The sequence below is a fragment of the Lynx rufus genome, unplaced genomic scaffold, assembly GCF_022079265.1.
Source record: "Lynx rufus isolate CCGP_SWC_20201006 ecotype Redwood Valley unplaced genomic scaffold, mLynRuf1.p SCAF_9, whole genome shotgun sequence".
Taxonomy (NCBI): domain Eukaryota; kingdom Metazoa; phylum Chordata; class Mammalia; order Carnivora; family Felidae; genus Lynx; species Lynx rufus.
Window position 1 is genome coordinate 67,147,757 of NW_025814897.1, and position 16,823 is coordinate 67,164,579.

General features: G+C 47.7%; 1 protein-coding gene across 1 annotated transcript in view; it reads left to right on the forward strand.

The window, feature by feature from the left end:
- The first annotated feature begins 7,642 nt into the window (after positions 1 to 7,642).
- The window catches only part of AMPD3 (adenosine monophosphate deaminase 3), a 37,583-nt gene continuing 28,402 nt past the window's right edge, over positions 7,643 to 16,823 (forward strand). Inside the window, exon 1 of the mRNA XM_047071908.1 lies at positions 7,643 to 7,864. Within this exon, the coding sequence (XP_046927864.1) occupies positions 7,644 to 7,864 (221 nt within the window). The 5' untranslated portion in view covers position 7,643. The remainder of the gene's footprint in view (positions 7,865 to 16,823) is intronic.

Below are 16,823 nucleotides of genomic sequence, written 5' to 3' on the forward strand. Positions count from 1 at the left end.
CATGGGCAGATAAAATACAGCCTTAGGATTAAGCAAGTAGATACCTATACTCTCCTAAAGCTACTCATGGCTGTCCTGGTTCTTTCCTTGAATATATTAATCTCTTAGATCTTCTGAGTGCTGGCTGTGTATCAAGGAGAGCAGACCATATCTTTGGGCTTTGATATAGAAGGGGCTAAGGCATAGGAAGATGGGCTCATGGCTGGAGCACTAGCCGTACAAAGTCAGCAAGAAGTATCAATCCTAGAGGAGGAAGCTATTTCTCCTGATCTGGTTTCACATTTAAACGTGGTTTCCTTCTCATTGCTCCCAAATAGGAGCTTGAGAGAGTGCCTGGCACACAACAGTGCTCAATAAATAATGTTGAATAAAAGGACTCAGTGTCTGGATGAAACTTCATGTTTTGTTTTCCCAGTTGGACTCTGTCTTGTACCGGATACCATGATGACGATGATGTTGATAAATAACTTTATGATATAAAGCACATACTATGTGCCAGGCACTATTCTAAGCGTATTTACATATGCTAACTAAGTTATTCTAGTGTATTTACATATGCTAACTAAGTTAATTGCCATGACAACCTATGAGGTTGGTGCTCATAGGGAATAAAACTAAGCCAGAGAAATTGAGTAACTTGCTCAAGGTCATGCAATTAAGTTGTGGAACAGGATTCAAACCCTAGGTAGTCTGGCTTGAGTCCATATACTTAACCATATACTGTACTGACTCTTGACATCCCCATAGATGGATTAATCACTTAGCTTATTCACTCATTCATTATTTTATGCATGCATTCATTCATTCAAGGAATATTTATTGATACCCACCATATTCTAGGCATGGGGATACAATAGTGAATGAGATGAACAAGATCTTCATGGAGCTGATTTTTAGCAGGTGGAACCCTTTTGTCCAACTGCCGTGTGAGTCACGCACACCTCAAGAAGACAAAGAAGGAAAATCAACTCCTATCAGAAAGCTCAAAGCATCATTTCAGAAAAAGGGAGAGTAATATATTCCTTGGTGAGACATAATTTGATTCTAGCCTTTCCTGTCTTGGAGTTTGTGAGGGGCACTTAAGTGATAAAAGTGATGCAGTCTGGTCTCCTGGGAAGGAGATACAGGCCCTGGGCCCGGTTGTCATAGATTGTCTTAATTTTTATTCAAAAAGGAAATAAGTCTTTGAGCTTGAGACCAGTACTCCTTAGTCCAGGGAGACTTCTGGGCCACAAGGAGCAGTGACATATTAAGCTCAAGATGGATTTGTGAGGTCATGAGCAAAGTTTGTCCTCCCAAGACAAGCCACATTTTCCTCGTAAACTGCCACTGTTCTGGAGGGTCCTCTATCTTTTTGGCACTAGCAGGACCCTTGGCCATTGTCCCCACCTACGTTACCTTCGCTGGGCTGCTGCCCATCTCTGTCCAGACCTAATGGAGTGAGTCTCACACCCCTACCTGGGCCTCAGGAAGGCAGTTTTCTCTATGTTGGAAAATGAAGGCTCAAAGCAGAAGGCATTTTCCAAAGCCTATGCCACGGATATTAATAGGTGTTTTTTCCTATGGTGGTTATGGTCAGAGGGTCAAATAGGTGTGTTGGGCTAAACAAAGTCAAACAGCTTTCTTTACTATGGGACTCTCTGCTAGTAGAGATTGTGCATGAATCCCCGTAAGGGATTATTGTGTGCAGCATTTTCCAAGCCTTCTGTCCTTTTTTTTTAATTGTTTTTAATGTTTATTTGTTTTTGAGAGAGAGAGACAGAGCATGAGTGGGGGAGGGGCATCAAGAAAGAGAGAGAGAGAGAGAGAGACAGAGAGAGAGAGAGAAGAGACACAGAATCTGAAGCAGGCTCCAGGCTCTGAGCTATCAGTACAGAGCCGGACGTGGGACTCAAACCCACAAACCATGAGATCATGACCTGAGCTGAAGGCAGATGCTTAACCCACTCAGCCACCCAGGCACCCCATCTTCTGTCCTTTTATGTTCTATAGACTACACTTTGGAAAATGCTTGTTTAGACTGAGGCTATCTATGGTCTGGTTACAGGTGCAGAATAGAATTCCCTGAACTGGATCCAGGTAGGTTCTCAGATGCATGGGCTAGGATGCTCCCACTACAGCCCCAATTGAACCTCCTCCTTCCCCAAAAGGAAGGAATCACTTGCCCCACCTCCCCTCTGACAGAGCAGTACTAAGGGCTTGGACCTTTTCCCCCTGTGCTTTAAGTTCATTCAATTATTTAATGAATAAATATCCCCCTCCCCCAGGTTGCTTGTAGCTTGCTGATCGCAGTGTTTATGAAACAGCTGTGAGGACAGGTGGGTCATAATCTCTGGGTAGCTAAAGCCCAGCAACAGCCCGAGGATCATGTGTCAACCCTGTAATCCTGCTCTGCACACACAGGAATCATTATGTGGGCTTAGGAAGGCACAATCTCACAATTGGACATGAGGAGGTGACTCAGGCCCAAGTCAGGGCTGGAGCTAGCCTCCTGGTAAACAACTGACCCATCCTTTCTGGGCTCTTGTCCCCAGGATTTCAACAGCACCACAGAAATAGCCATTTTGCTCACGGTTATTTCCCAGACCCGTACCATTTGTCTAAGTCACTGTGTGGGTTCTGAGGCTTGCTTTTAGAGAACTGATCCTGTGGGTCACTTGAGGCAGCTCTACCATTCCCAGGGAGAGCAGCAGCTGCTGGTGGCAGGGTGGCCGAGTGCAGCCAGTGCCCAGGAGGCTAGTCAGAGCTGGAGGCCCTCGTGGGAGCAGACAGCGACAGTAAGAGGGGAGGACGGGGCAGGTGGGCTCAGGGGGGTCAAGAGGGACATGCTTCTTTTCTGTGTGTGTGTGTGTGTGTGTGTGTGTGTGTGTGTGTGTGCACGCGCACGCATATGCTCATGTACTTGGGATCTGGTAGAGCCTGTCCAGGCTGCCCAGTCACCTGTGATGTCAGATTCCTTCAGGGAAGAAAGGAAGGAGTGGGACAAGGCATGGCAGCTTTTCATCCTAGCCTGCTCCTGTACTAAGGAGTCTCCTCTCCTAGAGTCACTGTCCCTTTCCTGGGAAAGGAGGGAGCTGTTCAAAGCCCTTGCTCTTTTAGAGGAGGAGGGAGAGGAGGAGCTCTATTGATAACTGGGCTCAGCGCCACTCCTGTCAGTGCTGGGGTGCCTTCAGGGAGGTTGCTTTGGGGGGCCTTGTGAGGGAAGGCAGGCCAGGTTGTGCCGTAGACAATCCCCTTGGTAGAATGAACCTGGTCACCAGGCCAGGCCTGAGGAAGCAGCAAGGGTGACGGTGTGGCACGTTCCTGCTTGGCTTTCAGAGGTCTGGGCATTAGAGGGAGGCCGTGGCTTGTCTTCTGTGCTCGGTCAGGTCAGGAAGGCTGAATGAACTGTTGTGTTGGGGCAGCGGCTTTGTGTCTTGCTCTGGAGAGGGCTGAGAACAGGGCCAGGACACCGCGTTCAGCACGCAGCAGCTATGGATAGCTGGCATTACCTGGGCCCTTTAGGAGTCTTGGAAATTTTCCACTTACGTTTCATATTCATGGAAGAATTTCCAGCCCAGGCACTTCCTGCTCTTGCTCACGGCAGCTCACAGATATGCAAAACAGAGACCTCCCACCCCAGCAGCAGCAGACAGGACCCAGCCAGCTGCACTCACACGGACTCAGCTCAGCCTTCCGGGCATACACGGCCCATGGCCTGAGGGCCTCACCTGTGTGGCATGCTCAGGATCAGCCATGGAGACTCCAGCCCCAGGCTCAGGTCTGTGTCATGGGTTCTGACAGTGGGAGTCTGGCAAGAGCAAGAAACAGCTTCATTTGTGTAAGGAGGGGATTTGAGTGGTACTGTGCTTCCATTCTGGAGGGGCTATGGTGCCATGAAAAGTAACTGTTGGTTGAAATGGTGGCATTTTATAGCTTTCTAACTTTGTGACACTTCTTTAAGCTCGTCACAGGGTGTCGTTTGTAACAGTGAGATAAGCTGTATCCCTAGCTGATTAAATTTATGGTTAAGCCTCCCAAGCCTGCCGGCTTCAGCTGACAAACGGTTGACAAACGGGTAAAAGCCAGGCTTAAAGAAGCAGCTGGAGCTGAAACTGCTTGGCATCTACAGAGCAGGCTTTCCTTGCATAAGCCTGCCCTGCCAGGTGTCTCTAGGTCTCAGAAGAGAGCCGGGCTGTGGAGGGAGGGTTGGCAGGAGGGAGCTGTCCGGAAGACAGATGTATAATGGGCTCCTAAGGCTCACTGACTTAGCCCAGCACCCCAGCTGGGTTACTTGATCTATACTAAGGTATGGAGTGAAGTCTTCACCACTTATTGAAGACACTGGTAATAATTCTGCAAGAGATTGATATGGCTTCTGCAACGAAAGAAATCTATCTCTATGGGGAAATGTTGCTATATGATCCTATCCTCGGGTCATTGATGTGCCTTGGGAATCTGGGGTGAGGAACTGTGGGATATAGCATGTTCCTGATAACTGACCACAGGACCTGTTTCACCAGCAACAAGTGTTGACCTTTCATGGAACCACGGTGGGAAAAGGCTGGTTTAAACTATTTAAAGAGAAAAGAAGATCTTTTGTAGAAAGATGCATCCCAAAATGTATGTTTAGTTGACTTCAGCGAGGTGAAAATGCTTCATGGAAAGACATGGCAGTCTGTCATAAGAGCCCTCAGGCACAAAGGACCCTCTACCCCCTGCCCACTTCTGAGGAGGCCTGGTGGGCTGTGTCAGGCCTGGGTGTGTTTGTAGGGGAAAGGGCTATGGGGTAGGAAGGTGGTGGGGGGCAGTTTCTGTCCAGGGCAAGAGCTAATGCAGAGATGGATCTCAATGGTGTTAATTCCCTTAGCTGGCCAGTGTCTGATGTGGTTTAGGTGGGAGAGGACCCTAATTACCAAAACCTGGGATGTAGAAGTTTGATTTTCTTCCTAGTTTCCTTTCATTAAAAAAAACCTCTTCAGTCTAATTATTTTCTGGGGCATTTAGGTGGCTCAGTTGGTTGAGCGTCCAACTTCGGTTCAGGTCTCGCGTTTGGTGGGTTCGAGCCCCACATTGGGCTCTGTGCTTACAGCTCAGAGCCTAGAGCCTGCTTCGGATTCTGTGTCTCCCTCTCTCTGCCCTTCGCCTGCTCACACTTTGTCTCTCTCTCTCTCTCTCTCTCAAAGATGAATAAACATTAAAAAATATTTATGTTCTTTCTATCTTCTTTGTGTTTGTTAAAATGACATTATAACAGCATCAGTGATCAAAGTCAGATACTGCCTCACACATGCAGTCCTGTTATCTGGTCATCTGAGTATGTGTCTCTCTTCCAGCCCTTGTCTTTAAGGGAATGCATTTTCATCTCACTGCAACAAAAGCATGGGTACAGTTTTATGTATTAATTTTTTCATTTACTGTTATTTCACAATATTTTTTATGTGATTACACTGTCCTCATAATTATAATTTTGGTTGCTTGACTTTTTTCTTCAAGTGAATGTGCTCTTATTTGGACACTTTAAAGCTTTTTATATAAATAGTGCAGGTAAACATCTTTGTGCTTTTTCCTTCAGATTCTTTTCTTAGAAGCAATTTCTGGAACTGGGTTTATTCTGTCAAATGGTATGGATGCTTTATGGCATTTGCTGCCCCTTGCCCGGGCCCTGTTTGATGTCTACTTCTGAGATGCCCTGTGAGGTTGTAGAATGCTGCACTTGACCTGCAGCCTTAGAGTGGGGAGAGGGATTGATGGGGTCCAGCTTCCTTTTCACCTAACAGCTCCCCCTGGCTCTAGTTTTGTGTCTTCCTCTCCATTTCTCTCTGTCACCTTTTTCCCCAAGCCCCGTTCTGATGATTTCCAGCTTCCCCTTCTGTGTGCTATCAGGATGTGGACGTCTCCACAGACAGCTCTGTCTCTTCCTCTTTGCAGGTCTGGCCTTCACTGTCTTGCTCTCTGCTGCTACAGATCAGCACAGTTACGTGCCAACTTCCTCCCTCCACAGCAGCTCCCTCCCACTCAATCACTTGGAGGGGAGAGGCCCAGGAAAGCTATCGTTCTGGGTGTGGAGGGAAGGAGGAAATTGGATTCACAGTCAAGGGGCTCACAGATGTACTTTGACTGGTGTTTGACCTGCTTTCTTCCTTCCTGTCTGTGTCATGAATTAGGCCCATGAGAACATCAGAGCAGCGAGCCTCCCTGGGCACCAGAAAGCTCTCGTATCTAGAAATTACAGCACTTAGAACTGAGAGCGCCTTGGAGACTGCCTAGTCTCATCCCTTTATCTCACAGAGGAGAAAACTGTGAGGCGCAGAGAGTGACTGTCCCAAGGCTGCTCAGTGAACCTCTCCTCCCCTGTAATTGCTTCCTTTCCTGGCCACACAGAAACAGGACTCCTGTCTTACCTTCATCCTCGTCTCCCAGCTGACTAAACCACCTCTCTCTTAAACCTTGCTCAAAGAAACTGTGGTAATAGGTAGACAGGACACCCTTCTTCCAGAGCTGCTCTAGTGAAGGTAGCTTGTTGATAGGATGCAGTATTCATTCATTCCATAGGAGTGATGCTGGGCACAGCCAGGGAACCTACCCTGACACCTAGCTGGACAAAGAGAAGCACTACAATGTAGTGGTTAAGAAGACAGGCATGGGGACCAGGTGCCTGGGTTCAAACCTCTGAACAGAGGCTCAGAGAGGAAAGGGGCAGAGGGCCAAAGGCTGAGAACAGCGCAAGTCTCTGCTCATTTAGTAAAAGTGTGACCCCGGGCAAGTTAGCTCTCTGTGCCTTTATTTTCTCATCTGTAAAATGTGAATAATAGGATTCACTGAGTTAATAAGTAGAAAGGGCTTGGCAGAGTGTACCTATTAATAAGTCCTATATAAATGTTAAAAGAAAGACAGGTAGAAAGAAAAGAAAGGAACAAACCAGGTAATTTAGGCCAGCTAGGGATAATAAGGAGCCAGTGTGAAGAGAGATAGGCCAAGCTTTGAGGAAGTAAGTTTTCAGTGGGGCTGTGAAAGGTAGAGTATCCCTGTCTCTAAACCTTTATTTTATTTGCTGTGTCTTGTTCAGAGTTCCAGAAAACTTGGGAGATGGTAGAACCGTCATGGTAGATTCTTTCTTTTCAGCAAAAGAGCGTGTTTTGTGTGATGAAGAATGTGGCTTTGGATCGCCCAGAGCACTGCGGCCATCTCATGAGACCTTAGGCTAATCATTAAGAACTTTGGGCTCTCATCTTGCCTTTATGCAGTGGGGAGTGAGGTTTGGACATTGCTGTACCCAGACGGTCCCCTGATAGTCTGCAGGAGAGGGGTCTGAACTCTCCTATCCCTTCCCCGTCATGGAAACAAAGCCAGGAGAGGTAGGACTGCCAGCACGCTGTGGGTCCCCTGTGTTCGGGACAATAGAAACACACGTAGTTCGGTCATTCTTTGACTTCTGAACATTTGCTTTCTCATGAAAGGTGAGTGGTGCTATACCCTTCACATCCAATGACTTATGGAGCTAGTTTCTGAAGCTGGTGCACTGGGTTTGGTCTGGGGAATTCCGGAGTAAGACAGCTGACCCCAAGGACCCTTGTTTTAGTAGCTTCTCCTCCCCCATCCCACTGACTCGGGCCATCTGGGAATTCCAGAGGCTAACGCTTGCTCTTTTTCTACTAGCCGAGATGCCGCGCCAGTTTCCCAAGCTGAACATCTCCGAGGTGGACGAGCAAGTCCGGCTCCTGGCAGAGAAAGTGTTTGCTAAAGTGCTCCGAGAAGAGGACAGCAAAGATGCCCTGTCCCTCTTCACTGTCCCCGAGGACTGCCCCATTGGGCAGAAGGAGGCCAAGGAGAGGGAGCTGCAGAAGGAGCTGGCGGAGCAGAAGTCCGTGGAGACGGCAAAAAGGTTTGTCCCCACAAGCCAGAGCACATGTGCACAGTGGTGCAGACCCAGGCAGGCTGTGGGCATGTGTCTGAGATAGGGGGCCTGTCCCTGGGAGCTGAGTTCATTCCTTAACCAAGACCCCTTAATTCACCATTTCTTTCTTGAAGGCCGTTTCCAGGCCTGTGTTTGGCAGAAAAGGTAAAAAAAACACTTTTTCTCTGCTGCTGTTTGAACAACAAATCATGTGCATAAATACGCACCATTTGCAAATGACAGTTCTATGATCCTTTTGGAAATTTGAAGATTGCTTGGGAAACATCAATTTTACTTCTTTTCATCGCTTGACAATTACTTTGCATTATTAAATAAGTCAGTTCACTATGTGCCAGGTGCTATACGGGGCACAGAGGATGCACTAATGAACAAGATATTTCCAGTCCCTGCCCTGTTGAGCTTACAGGTAGTTGGTCTAGACAACAATTAAGTAATGGGACAAATTAAATTAAAAAAATGACAAGTAATGATAAGTGCTGTATCAGTGAGGATCTAACCAGAAAAAAACAGAAATCACTTAAATACTGGAAGGAGGATTTAGAATTCTTCTTTTTTTAAAGCTTATTTATTTTTGAGAGAGAGACAGAGCGTGAGTGTGGCAGGGGAGGGAGGGACAGAGAGAGGGAGACACAGAATGCAAAGCAGGTTCCAGGCTCTGAGCTGTCAGCGCAGAGCCTGACATGGGGCTGAACCCATGAACCATGAGATCATGACCTGAGCTGCAGTCGGACACTTAACCGACTGAGCCACCCAGGCAGCCCTGGAAGGAGGATTTTAACGCAGGGAATGGTTGCTGAGGTGGCGGAGACCTGAGAAGACAAGCAGAGGGCAGGGAGGCAGGCCGGAGACTCAAAGCAGTAGGAAGCAGCTACCACTTGAAGCTGCAGGGATGATGGAAAGAGGCGGTGCTGCTGGAGCCCAGGGGGGAGAAGTTGGAACTGTGGTGGCCTTTTCGATGGAAAAGGAGCCAAGGAGGAGAGGCAGCAGCTGCAGAGATGCTTCCAATGCAGAGATGGAAGCAGGAGATACCTAGCTGCAATCCTTCTGGTACCTTCCAGTTTCTTCCAGTGGTTGCCATCGGCCAAACCTAGCCAGAAGCCAGCTAACACAAAGCAGGAAACACAGAGGGGCAGAGGGGGAGATTGAGAAGTGGATCTGAGGACAAGCAGGCCGAGCATGGGTGCTATGAAGTAGATGAATAAAGTGTTGAAGGAGAGAGAGAGAGAGACCTCAGGCTGGAGGGATAGTCAGGGCTCAGGTCAGACTGGTCTTGTGCTCCCTGATGAGAAGTTTGGATCTTAAGTCCAAGTACAATGTGAAGCCTTCCTCCTTTCAGTTGATCTCACCCAGGAGAGTGGAATTAAAGAATAAAAGAACTTTGAGAAAAAGTCTAGTGGGGCTTTAGCTGGGTGCTTGGACCACCAGCATACTGCAGACCTCAGAGCTAACATGGTGGAACGTGAGCCCTGACTGTGCCCTCGTCAGCAATCAGGTCCTTCCTAAAATATCTCCTTATTTTTAAAGCACGCCCTCTGCTTTCTTGGTAGTATAGAATTTCAGTATTTCCTTCACTTTTTGGGAAAGAAGTAAAAAGGCAAGTACTGGTATAAAGGCTTCGCCATCCATAAAATAAGTGAGGGGCTCTGGGCCCACGGAGGGAAGGGGTAGTGGGTGCCGTTAGCCAGCTGTGAGTGCCAGCCTGTGTTAGGTGAGGTGGGGTGGCTGGAGGTCCAACAGTGTGTTCACCCCTGGAGGGTCAAGAAGTGGGTCGCCTGGGTAGCTCAGTCGGTTAAGCGTCCGACTTCAGCTCAGGTCACGATCTCGCGGTCCGTGAGTTCGAGCCCTGCGTCGGGCTCTGGGCTAATGGCTCAGAGCCTGGAGCCTGCTTCCGATTCTGTGTCTTCCTCTCTCTCTGCCCCTCCCCCGTTCATGCTCTGTCTCTCTCTGTCTCAAAAATAAATAAACGTTAAAAAAAAGATAAAAAAGAAAAGAAGAACATGACTGTAGAGGCCCCTCATCCACACTGCACTGGCTTAAGAGAGGGCTGGCTTTGTGGACTGAATGGTGTGCAGAACCCGCTGTGTCTTATGAATTGAGCATTTTCGACCCTTAATAATTGGAAGAGAAGAAGTCCTGGTATTTTTTATTATCGGGAATAGTGGGGTTCTGAGGCCAGTTTCATTACAGGGTGACACCGGGCCTCACATCTGCAAAAAGAGAGTGTACTCTTCTTATCAATGCCCAGGCTAACAGCAAAATGGAAACTTTCTTACTCTAAGTCCAAATGGTGCCTCATGATTTCCAGAAATTCTTCCATAGGCTGGCTCCTCTCCAGGAATTATGTTCTGTCCCTGCTCGTTAGGATGTGGTGGTCTTGGTTCGCATCTATATGCTCCCTAACACTGGAAGCTTCCTGAGTTCTGTATCTGGATCCCCAGGGTCCAGCCTAGGACTTAGGCCATGTTGGTGAGCAGTGGATGTATGACAGAGAAAAGCTGTAGTATCTTCACAGATAGCACTTCAGGGTGGCTACAGCTCTCTGGACCATTGTGTTCTGTCACTCTCTAGTATGTTCTATGACCTTAGAAAATTAGGAAACGTCTCTGTGCCCTACTTTCTTCCTCATCTATAAAGTGGGGATGGTAACAGTAGCTACTTTTGTGGGGTGTTGTGAGGAATGAGGGAATTGACATGGAAAGGGCCTAGAACAGTGTCACAATAAGCCCTCTGTTAACTGTTCACTGTTTGCCCGACTTCCTCCTGGGGAGACAGCATCAGCTACTGCTTACTGTGGGCTCAGTGCTGGGCTGTGTGGTTTGCTTTCATTCTTTAATCCCCACATCAAGCTTATTAAATGGATATTCTTATGGACTTCATTTTGCAGATGAGGAAACTAAGGCACAGAGAGGTTAAATTAACTTCCATGAGAATGTAGAGTGAGTAAGTGACAGAGCAGGGAGTAGAATCCACGACTTTTTTTTTTTAATGTTCATTTTTGAGAGAGAGAGAGAGAGAGAGAGAACACATGTGTGTGGGGAGGGGCAGACAGAGATGGGGACGGAGTATCCGAAGCAAGCTCTGTGTTAACAGCACAGAGTCCCATGTGGGGCCTGAACCCACAGACTGTGAGATCATGACCTAAGCAGAAGTCGGACACTTAACCAAGTCGGACGTTTAACTGACTGAGCCACTCAGGTGCCCCAAAGAACCCATGTCTTTTGAATCTAGAACCCCACACCTTGATCATGAGGCTATTCTATCTCCAGCCAGGGGCGGAATCTTTGGTTCCACCCGTAGATGCTGGAATGACACTGGGTGCTGCTCCCCAGGGTATTATTGCCGGCTTTTGAATGAAATGAAGGAAGCTGGGCCAGAGCTCCCCAAAAGAGAAGCTTCTTTTCTGCCAAAGGATGGACTGATCCCCAGATTACCTGTCAGAAGTCCCAGTGTTCTCCAGAGCGGTACATCCCTAATTTTCTTTCAGCCTCACTGCTCAGTAGAGGCACCATTATGCAAACATTCAGACGTGGACAGTCCCTGGAGGAACCCTCTCCCCAGCTTCCTCTTTGTCTCTGGCTCCTCCTTGACACTCTGGAATGTAAGTGGTGATGTGGAGGCATCCTGCAAGGAGCCCACAGGCCTAGAGCCTGCAGCACATCTCCAGATACCCAGAGTCTGTGGGTTTGTGTTTCAAACTGTGACATGAGAAGGGACATCGTTTAGAAAAAGCCCTTCCTCACCCTGGCTCTTCTGAGAAGGCTGAATATTCCTGGCACTTGGAGAAAGCCTTTCTTTACAACCATTGCCTTTTTCTCTTTTACGAAGCAAGCAAGCAAGCAAGCAAGCAAGCAAGCAAGCAAGCAAAGACTATTGGAGGTCTAATGTAAAGGCACAAACTAAAATCAGGAAATAAAACAGTTTCTTCCAAAAAGAAGAAAAACCGGATTGTGAATAAGAAAGATGAGCACCTAAAACATGGAGGCTGGCTTCAGGAAGCCAGCAGCTGTAAGAGCTGAGCTGGGTTCAGACACAGCCCTTCTAGGATTGGGGGCTCTTTCCAGGGAGCCAGTGATTCAGCCTACTCAGAGAAGCACTTGTTTTGCAGAGGCTGGGACCTCTGGTCTCCATCACTGCTCCCCCAGGCTGGGTGAGGAGGCCAGCAGGGACAGCTTGCTACTGGGCTCTACTTCCTTAGGAAGATGGCATTAGCTAAGACTCTGTTGGGACGTGGGGGTGGGTCAGGGGGTGGGTCCAAGAGGGGTGGACCATCTATGGAATCAAAGTTAGGGGGCAGAGAAAAGAAGACAGGAAAACCTGAGAAGTACCCAGAAGCTCTCTTTTGTTCACTCCTCCTTTTTTTTTTGCCTTTGCTCACTTTGAATTTATCATTCTACTTAGCCAGAGCGCATCTACCCTACTAAAGTACAAAGTTGGAACTTAGCCAACACTGATGGTGACATGAAAAATGTCTGTGCAACCAAAATGTACATTAGTGCTCCCCAGCTCTCCCATTTCTTCTTTTTGAGCAGCTTTATTGAGATACAATCCGCATACCATACAACCCACCCATTTAACCTGTACAAGTCAGTGGTTTTTATTATACTTGCAAAGTTATGCAACCATCACCACAATCAGTTTTAGAACATTTTTATCATTCCCCAAAGAAACCCTAGTAGCTTTCAGCTGTCATGTCCCCAGTACTCTTGTCCCATCTCCTATTTATTCTTACTTCATATAATAAGCTTGGTGATCTTGTTTCTTATCCTGTGACAGATTTAAGGAAGGAGACTAGAAGTGGGGAGAGGAATTTCTACAGGCAGGGTCATTGTGGTGACTGTAAGCTCAGGCGTGGGAGTCAAGGCCACTGAGTTCAAATGACGCCCATGTGTTAGTACTGAGTGCACTTGGGCGAGGTCTTCACTGCAGGAGCCTATTTCCTGATCTGCACAATGAGGGTAATAAAACACCTACCTTGGGAGAACTAAGTGAGCTAATATGCATGACTACTTAGGACAGCACTTGGAACATCATTAGTGTTCTTGTTTCTGTCATTATTATTTGACAGTCACCAGTGAGGGAGGAAACTATGAAAAGCAGACACAAGAATTTGAAGTCTTGGGACAAAATGCCTTTAAGCTCATGACTGGGTAACACGGTGATGACTCTGAGTCATCGAGAGAACTTGCAATTATGTTCGGCACGCTCTGATTAAGATATAGGAATTATGAATTTCATTTTAAAAAGCCACATCATAGTTGTTGTTGTTGTTTTTTAAATTAGGGTATAAAGGGGACAGACTTTGTCTGAAAAATGTAGCTTTCTGGAACAGCTGCTTTCCCAAGTAAAACAGATAAACAGATAGTTGTTATGAGTTGAGCATAGTACAGCTACAATGTTATTAAATCATTTTGTTTAATGAAATTTCTTTTTTTTTTAAGTATTTTTTGGGAGAGCACAAGTGGAGGAAGGGCAGAGACAGGGGGACAGAGGATCTGAAGCGGGCTCTGCACTGAGAAGCTGACAGGCTGACAAGGCTGACAGCCATGAGCCCGATGTGGGACTGGAACTCAGGAACTGTGAGATCACGACCTGAGCCAAAGTTGGACACTCAACCAACTGAGCCATCCAGATACCCCTGGTTAATAAAATTTCTTAAATTAGGGCTATGCAACTTTTAAAATTCAGGGCCATTAACAAAGCAGCTTCATTTAAACCCGTTTGATTCATCTGCTTTTAAAGTTAAGAACAAAAAGCTGGGGCCTTTGGGGAGGAAGGGCAATGGGAAGGGAGTTGGTGGGCAATGGAGTCCTACGCTTGGTCAGGAGAGAGCAGAGGGGGATAGTGACAAGGGAGGGCAGGTTATCAGAGGGAAGTGAAGGAAGAAACAGGGGTTGAGATTGTGAATTTTTACACCTGATAGGCTTCAAGTGTGCAATTCAAAGCCACACCCCCCCCCCCCCCCGAGCAGGGCACTGGTTACTTGGTGGGCACATGGAGTAAGTGCTCTCCATGGGGCCCAAGCGCCTGGCATTCCTTCTCCTAGTGTCTGCCCATCACGGAAGTGCACCATAGTCAGCTGTATCTGCTTTCTTCCTTCTGGATCGGCTGGGACCTTTGGTCTCAGTCACTGCTCCCCACTCTCACATGAATCACTGCAGTGACAGTGGAAGCAAGAGCAACAGCTGAGCCTCTGGAGGTGGGGAATGCCTGCCCCACCTAATAGCATTCCAATTAAAACTGTGAATAAATCTCTATGCTGGTTGTGGCTCTTGCCCCAAACCTTTATTTAAAAAAATTTTTTTAATGTTTATTTATTTATCTTTGAGAGAGAGAGAGAGAGTGAGGGAGAGGGGAAGAGAGAGAGAGGGGACAGAAGATCTGACAGAAGCGGGCTCTGCACTGACAGCAGACAGCCTGATGCGGGGCTTGAACCCACAAAGCTTGAACCCACAAGCTGTGAGGTCATGACCTGAGCCGAAGTCAGATGCTTAACTGACTGAGCCACACAGCCGCCCCTCTTGCCCCAAACCTTTAAAGTGGTAGTTCTCATCTGGAAGGGTAGCGGCTACCAGAATAATCTGAGTATGTGAGAGGGAGGTTTTCAAACAAGCCTGCTCATTCTGAAGTGTTCTCCTCTCCCTTTGAGAATGATGCAGGGAGACATCTCTGATCCTGCTGCTTCACTGCTCCCACCCTCAGTGTGATTAGGCGTCTCCTCTGGGATCCCAAAATATCCAGAGCCTCTCACACACCAACGACATTGTGTGGTGACAGTCTGCTGAGTTGTCTGGCCATCTATGCCATCATCAGTCAGTCAGTCCCTGGAGTCCAAGGTGTATTTTCTATCTGTCTAGCCCTGGGGGCTGGCACTTGGTACTTTATTGAATGAAGTGACTTGTTGTACACATTTGAGAGCCTCTGGTGAAAGGTTTGGTCTGGTGACTTTCCCAGCCTTCAAGTCCTCTGGACAGACTACATAAGGGCAGTGGGCTTGTGAAGGTCCCTGGGAAGATGCTGGCTGTTCTCTAGAAGATTGAAGAGGGTCTTGGGGTTCTTAACTTGGGTTTAACACATGAATCAAATGTTATTACAGGAAGGCTTTGGGGTGTCCAGATGTTGAGGAGGGTTGGGAAATGGAGCAGGGTAATGATGGGGACACAGTGAATGGCAGGGGCAGCTGAGGGCCATAGAGCTGGGCGGGAGGGGCACCAGACAGGTGCTAAGAGATACCATAATAACAGCCCATGTGACCAGTTTGTGTCCTTGTATTGAGGACCTGTTTGGGCAAGAAGGTTCTTGTGACCCAGAAGTGCCATCCATTTCAGAGAGGACAAAGCTGCTCCTGGCCCCTTGGGCCCTTAGGCTTGGCCTGGAGCTGGTGTCCTCACAGCCCCACACCCTGCCAGCTCTTTGGTAGGAGTGAATTTCTGCCAGGTGAATGTGTGGGTGGGGGAAAGAGGGGGCGTGCCAGCTGTGGCAGAGAGAGCTGGCTTACTCTGATGCCCCAAGGGCTAGCACGAGGTAGAACAGGTGGGACTGTGGACAGACAGATCTTGGCCCATCATAAGGAAATGCTTTCTAACAGTGGCAACAGATCATGTTTTGTTCACCTTGTTTGTGTGCTTAGCACTGGCCTGGCCCAGAGTAAGTGCTTGGTAAGTGTTTCTTGAACAAATGATTGATTGCTGATGTCTTATCCAGAAATGTAATGAGCTGTCTGTCAGTGGAGGTATTCAAGCAGAGGCAGTGTTAATGAGAGGACTGGGGTGTGTAGTGTTTAAAATCCTTTCCAGCTAGGACACTCCCTTGTTCTATAATCCAGATAAAGCTTACTTTAAGCTTATTAAAAGACAACTTCTTTTATTGCTGTTACACATGCGGGGCTTCAGACAGCCTTGAGAGGGAAAGAAAGACAGGTGTGTGGACACACGCACATATTCAGTCACTCAGTTGCTGCTTTCCACCTTTGTTGGCTGAGCCTTGGTTGAATAGAATAGATACTAGATATGCGCCTACAGTAGACAGAATTTCTAAAATGCCTTCCCCAAAGATGGCCCTCCCTAATCTCCAGACTTTCTGAATATGATGAGACATCACTCAGCGATTATACTGTCATATGTAGCACAGTAGCAGACTTGAAGATAAGGAGGCTACAGAGGTGGACTTGATCTAATGACACACATATAAAGAGTAGGGGGCTCTCTCTGGCTGGTAGGAGAAGGGAAGTCAGAGAGGTTTGGAGCACAGAGGCAGCTATGCCTGGCTTTGAAGATGGAGGGGGCTGTGTGCAAGAATCAGAGAGCAACCCCTGCCCAGTAGCCAACCAGGAACAGGAACCTTAGTCTTATGGCCATGTGGAACTGGATTCCGCCAACAGCCTGGATGAGCATGCAAATGGATTCTTTCCCAGAGTCTCCAGATAAGAGCTCAGTGAAGCCAGCATCTTGATTTTGGCCTTTTGATACCTGGAGCATAGAGCCCAGCCAAGCCTACCCAGACTTCTCACCTACAGAACTGTGAGCCAATAAATGGGTGTGGTTTTTAAGCCACCAAGCTTGTGGCAATATGTTATGTGCCCCAATAGAAACAATACAGGGCCCTCTCCTTGGGCTCCAGTTAGCTTTTCCAATGTTCTGAGATATAAGCTTAATGGTTAGCTCTTGTTACTCCAAGCCCTTGCCCAAGGTGAGCAAGCCCTGAGGAGTTGCCCCATCTGTTGTTTAACCTATCCCTGTGCCTGCAAAATCTGAGCTCCTAGCCCACAGATGTTCACATGTGATAGTCTGGTGCTCACTTGAAGACCAAGACAGGAGACATAATGGATGTCTTCAAGAAGAACTCTTTGGGCACCTGCTGATGGGTACTGGCTTTCTCACTGAGGCAGAGGAATATGGACATTCCTAGGACAAGCCTGGTGGGTTCTTGG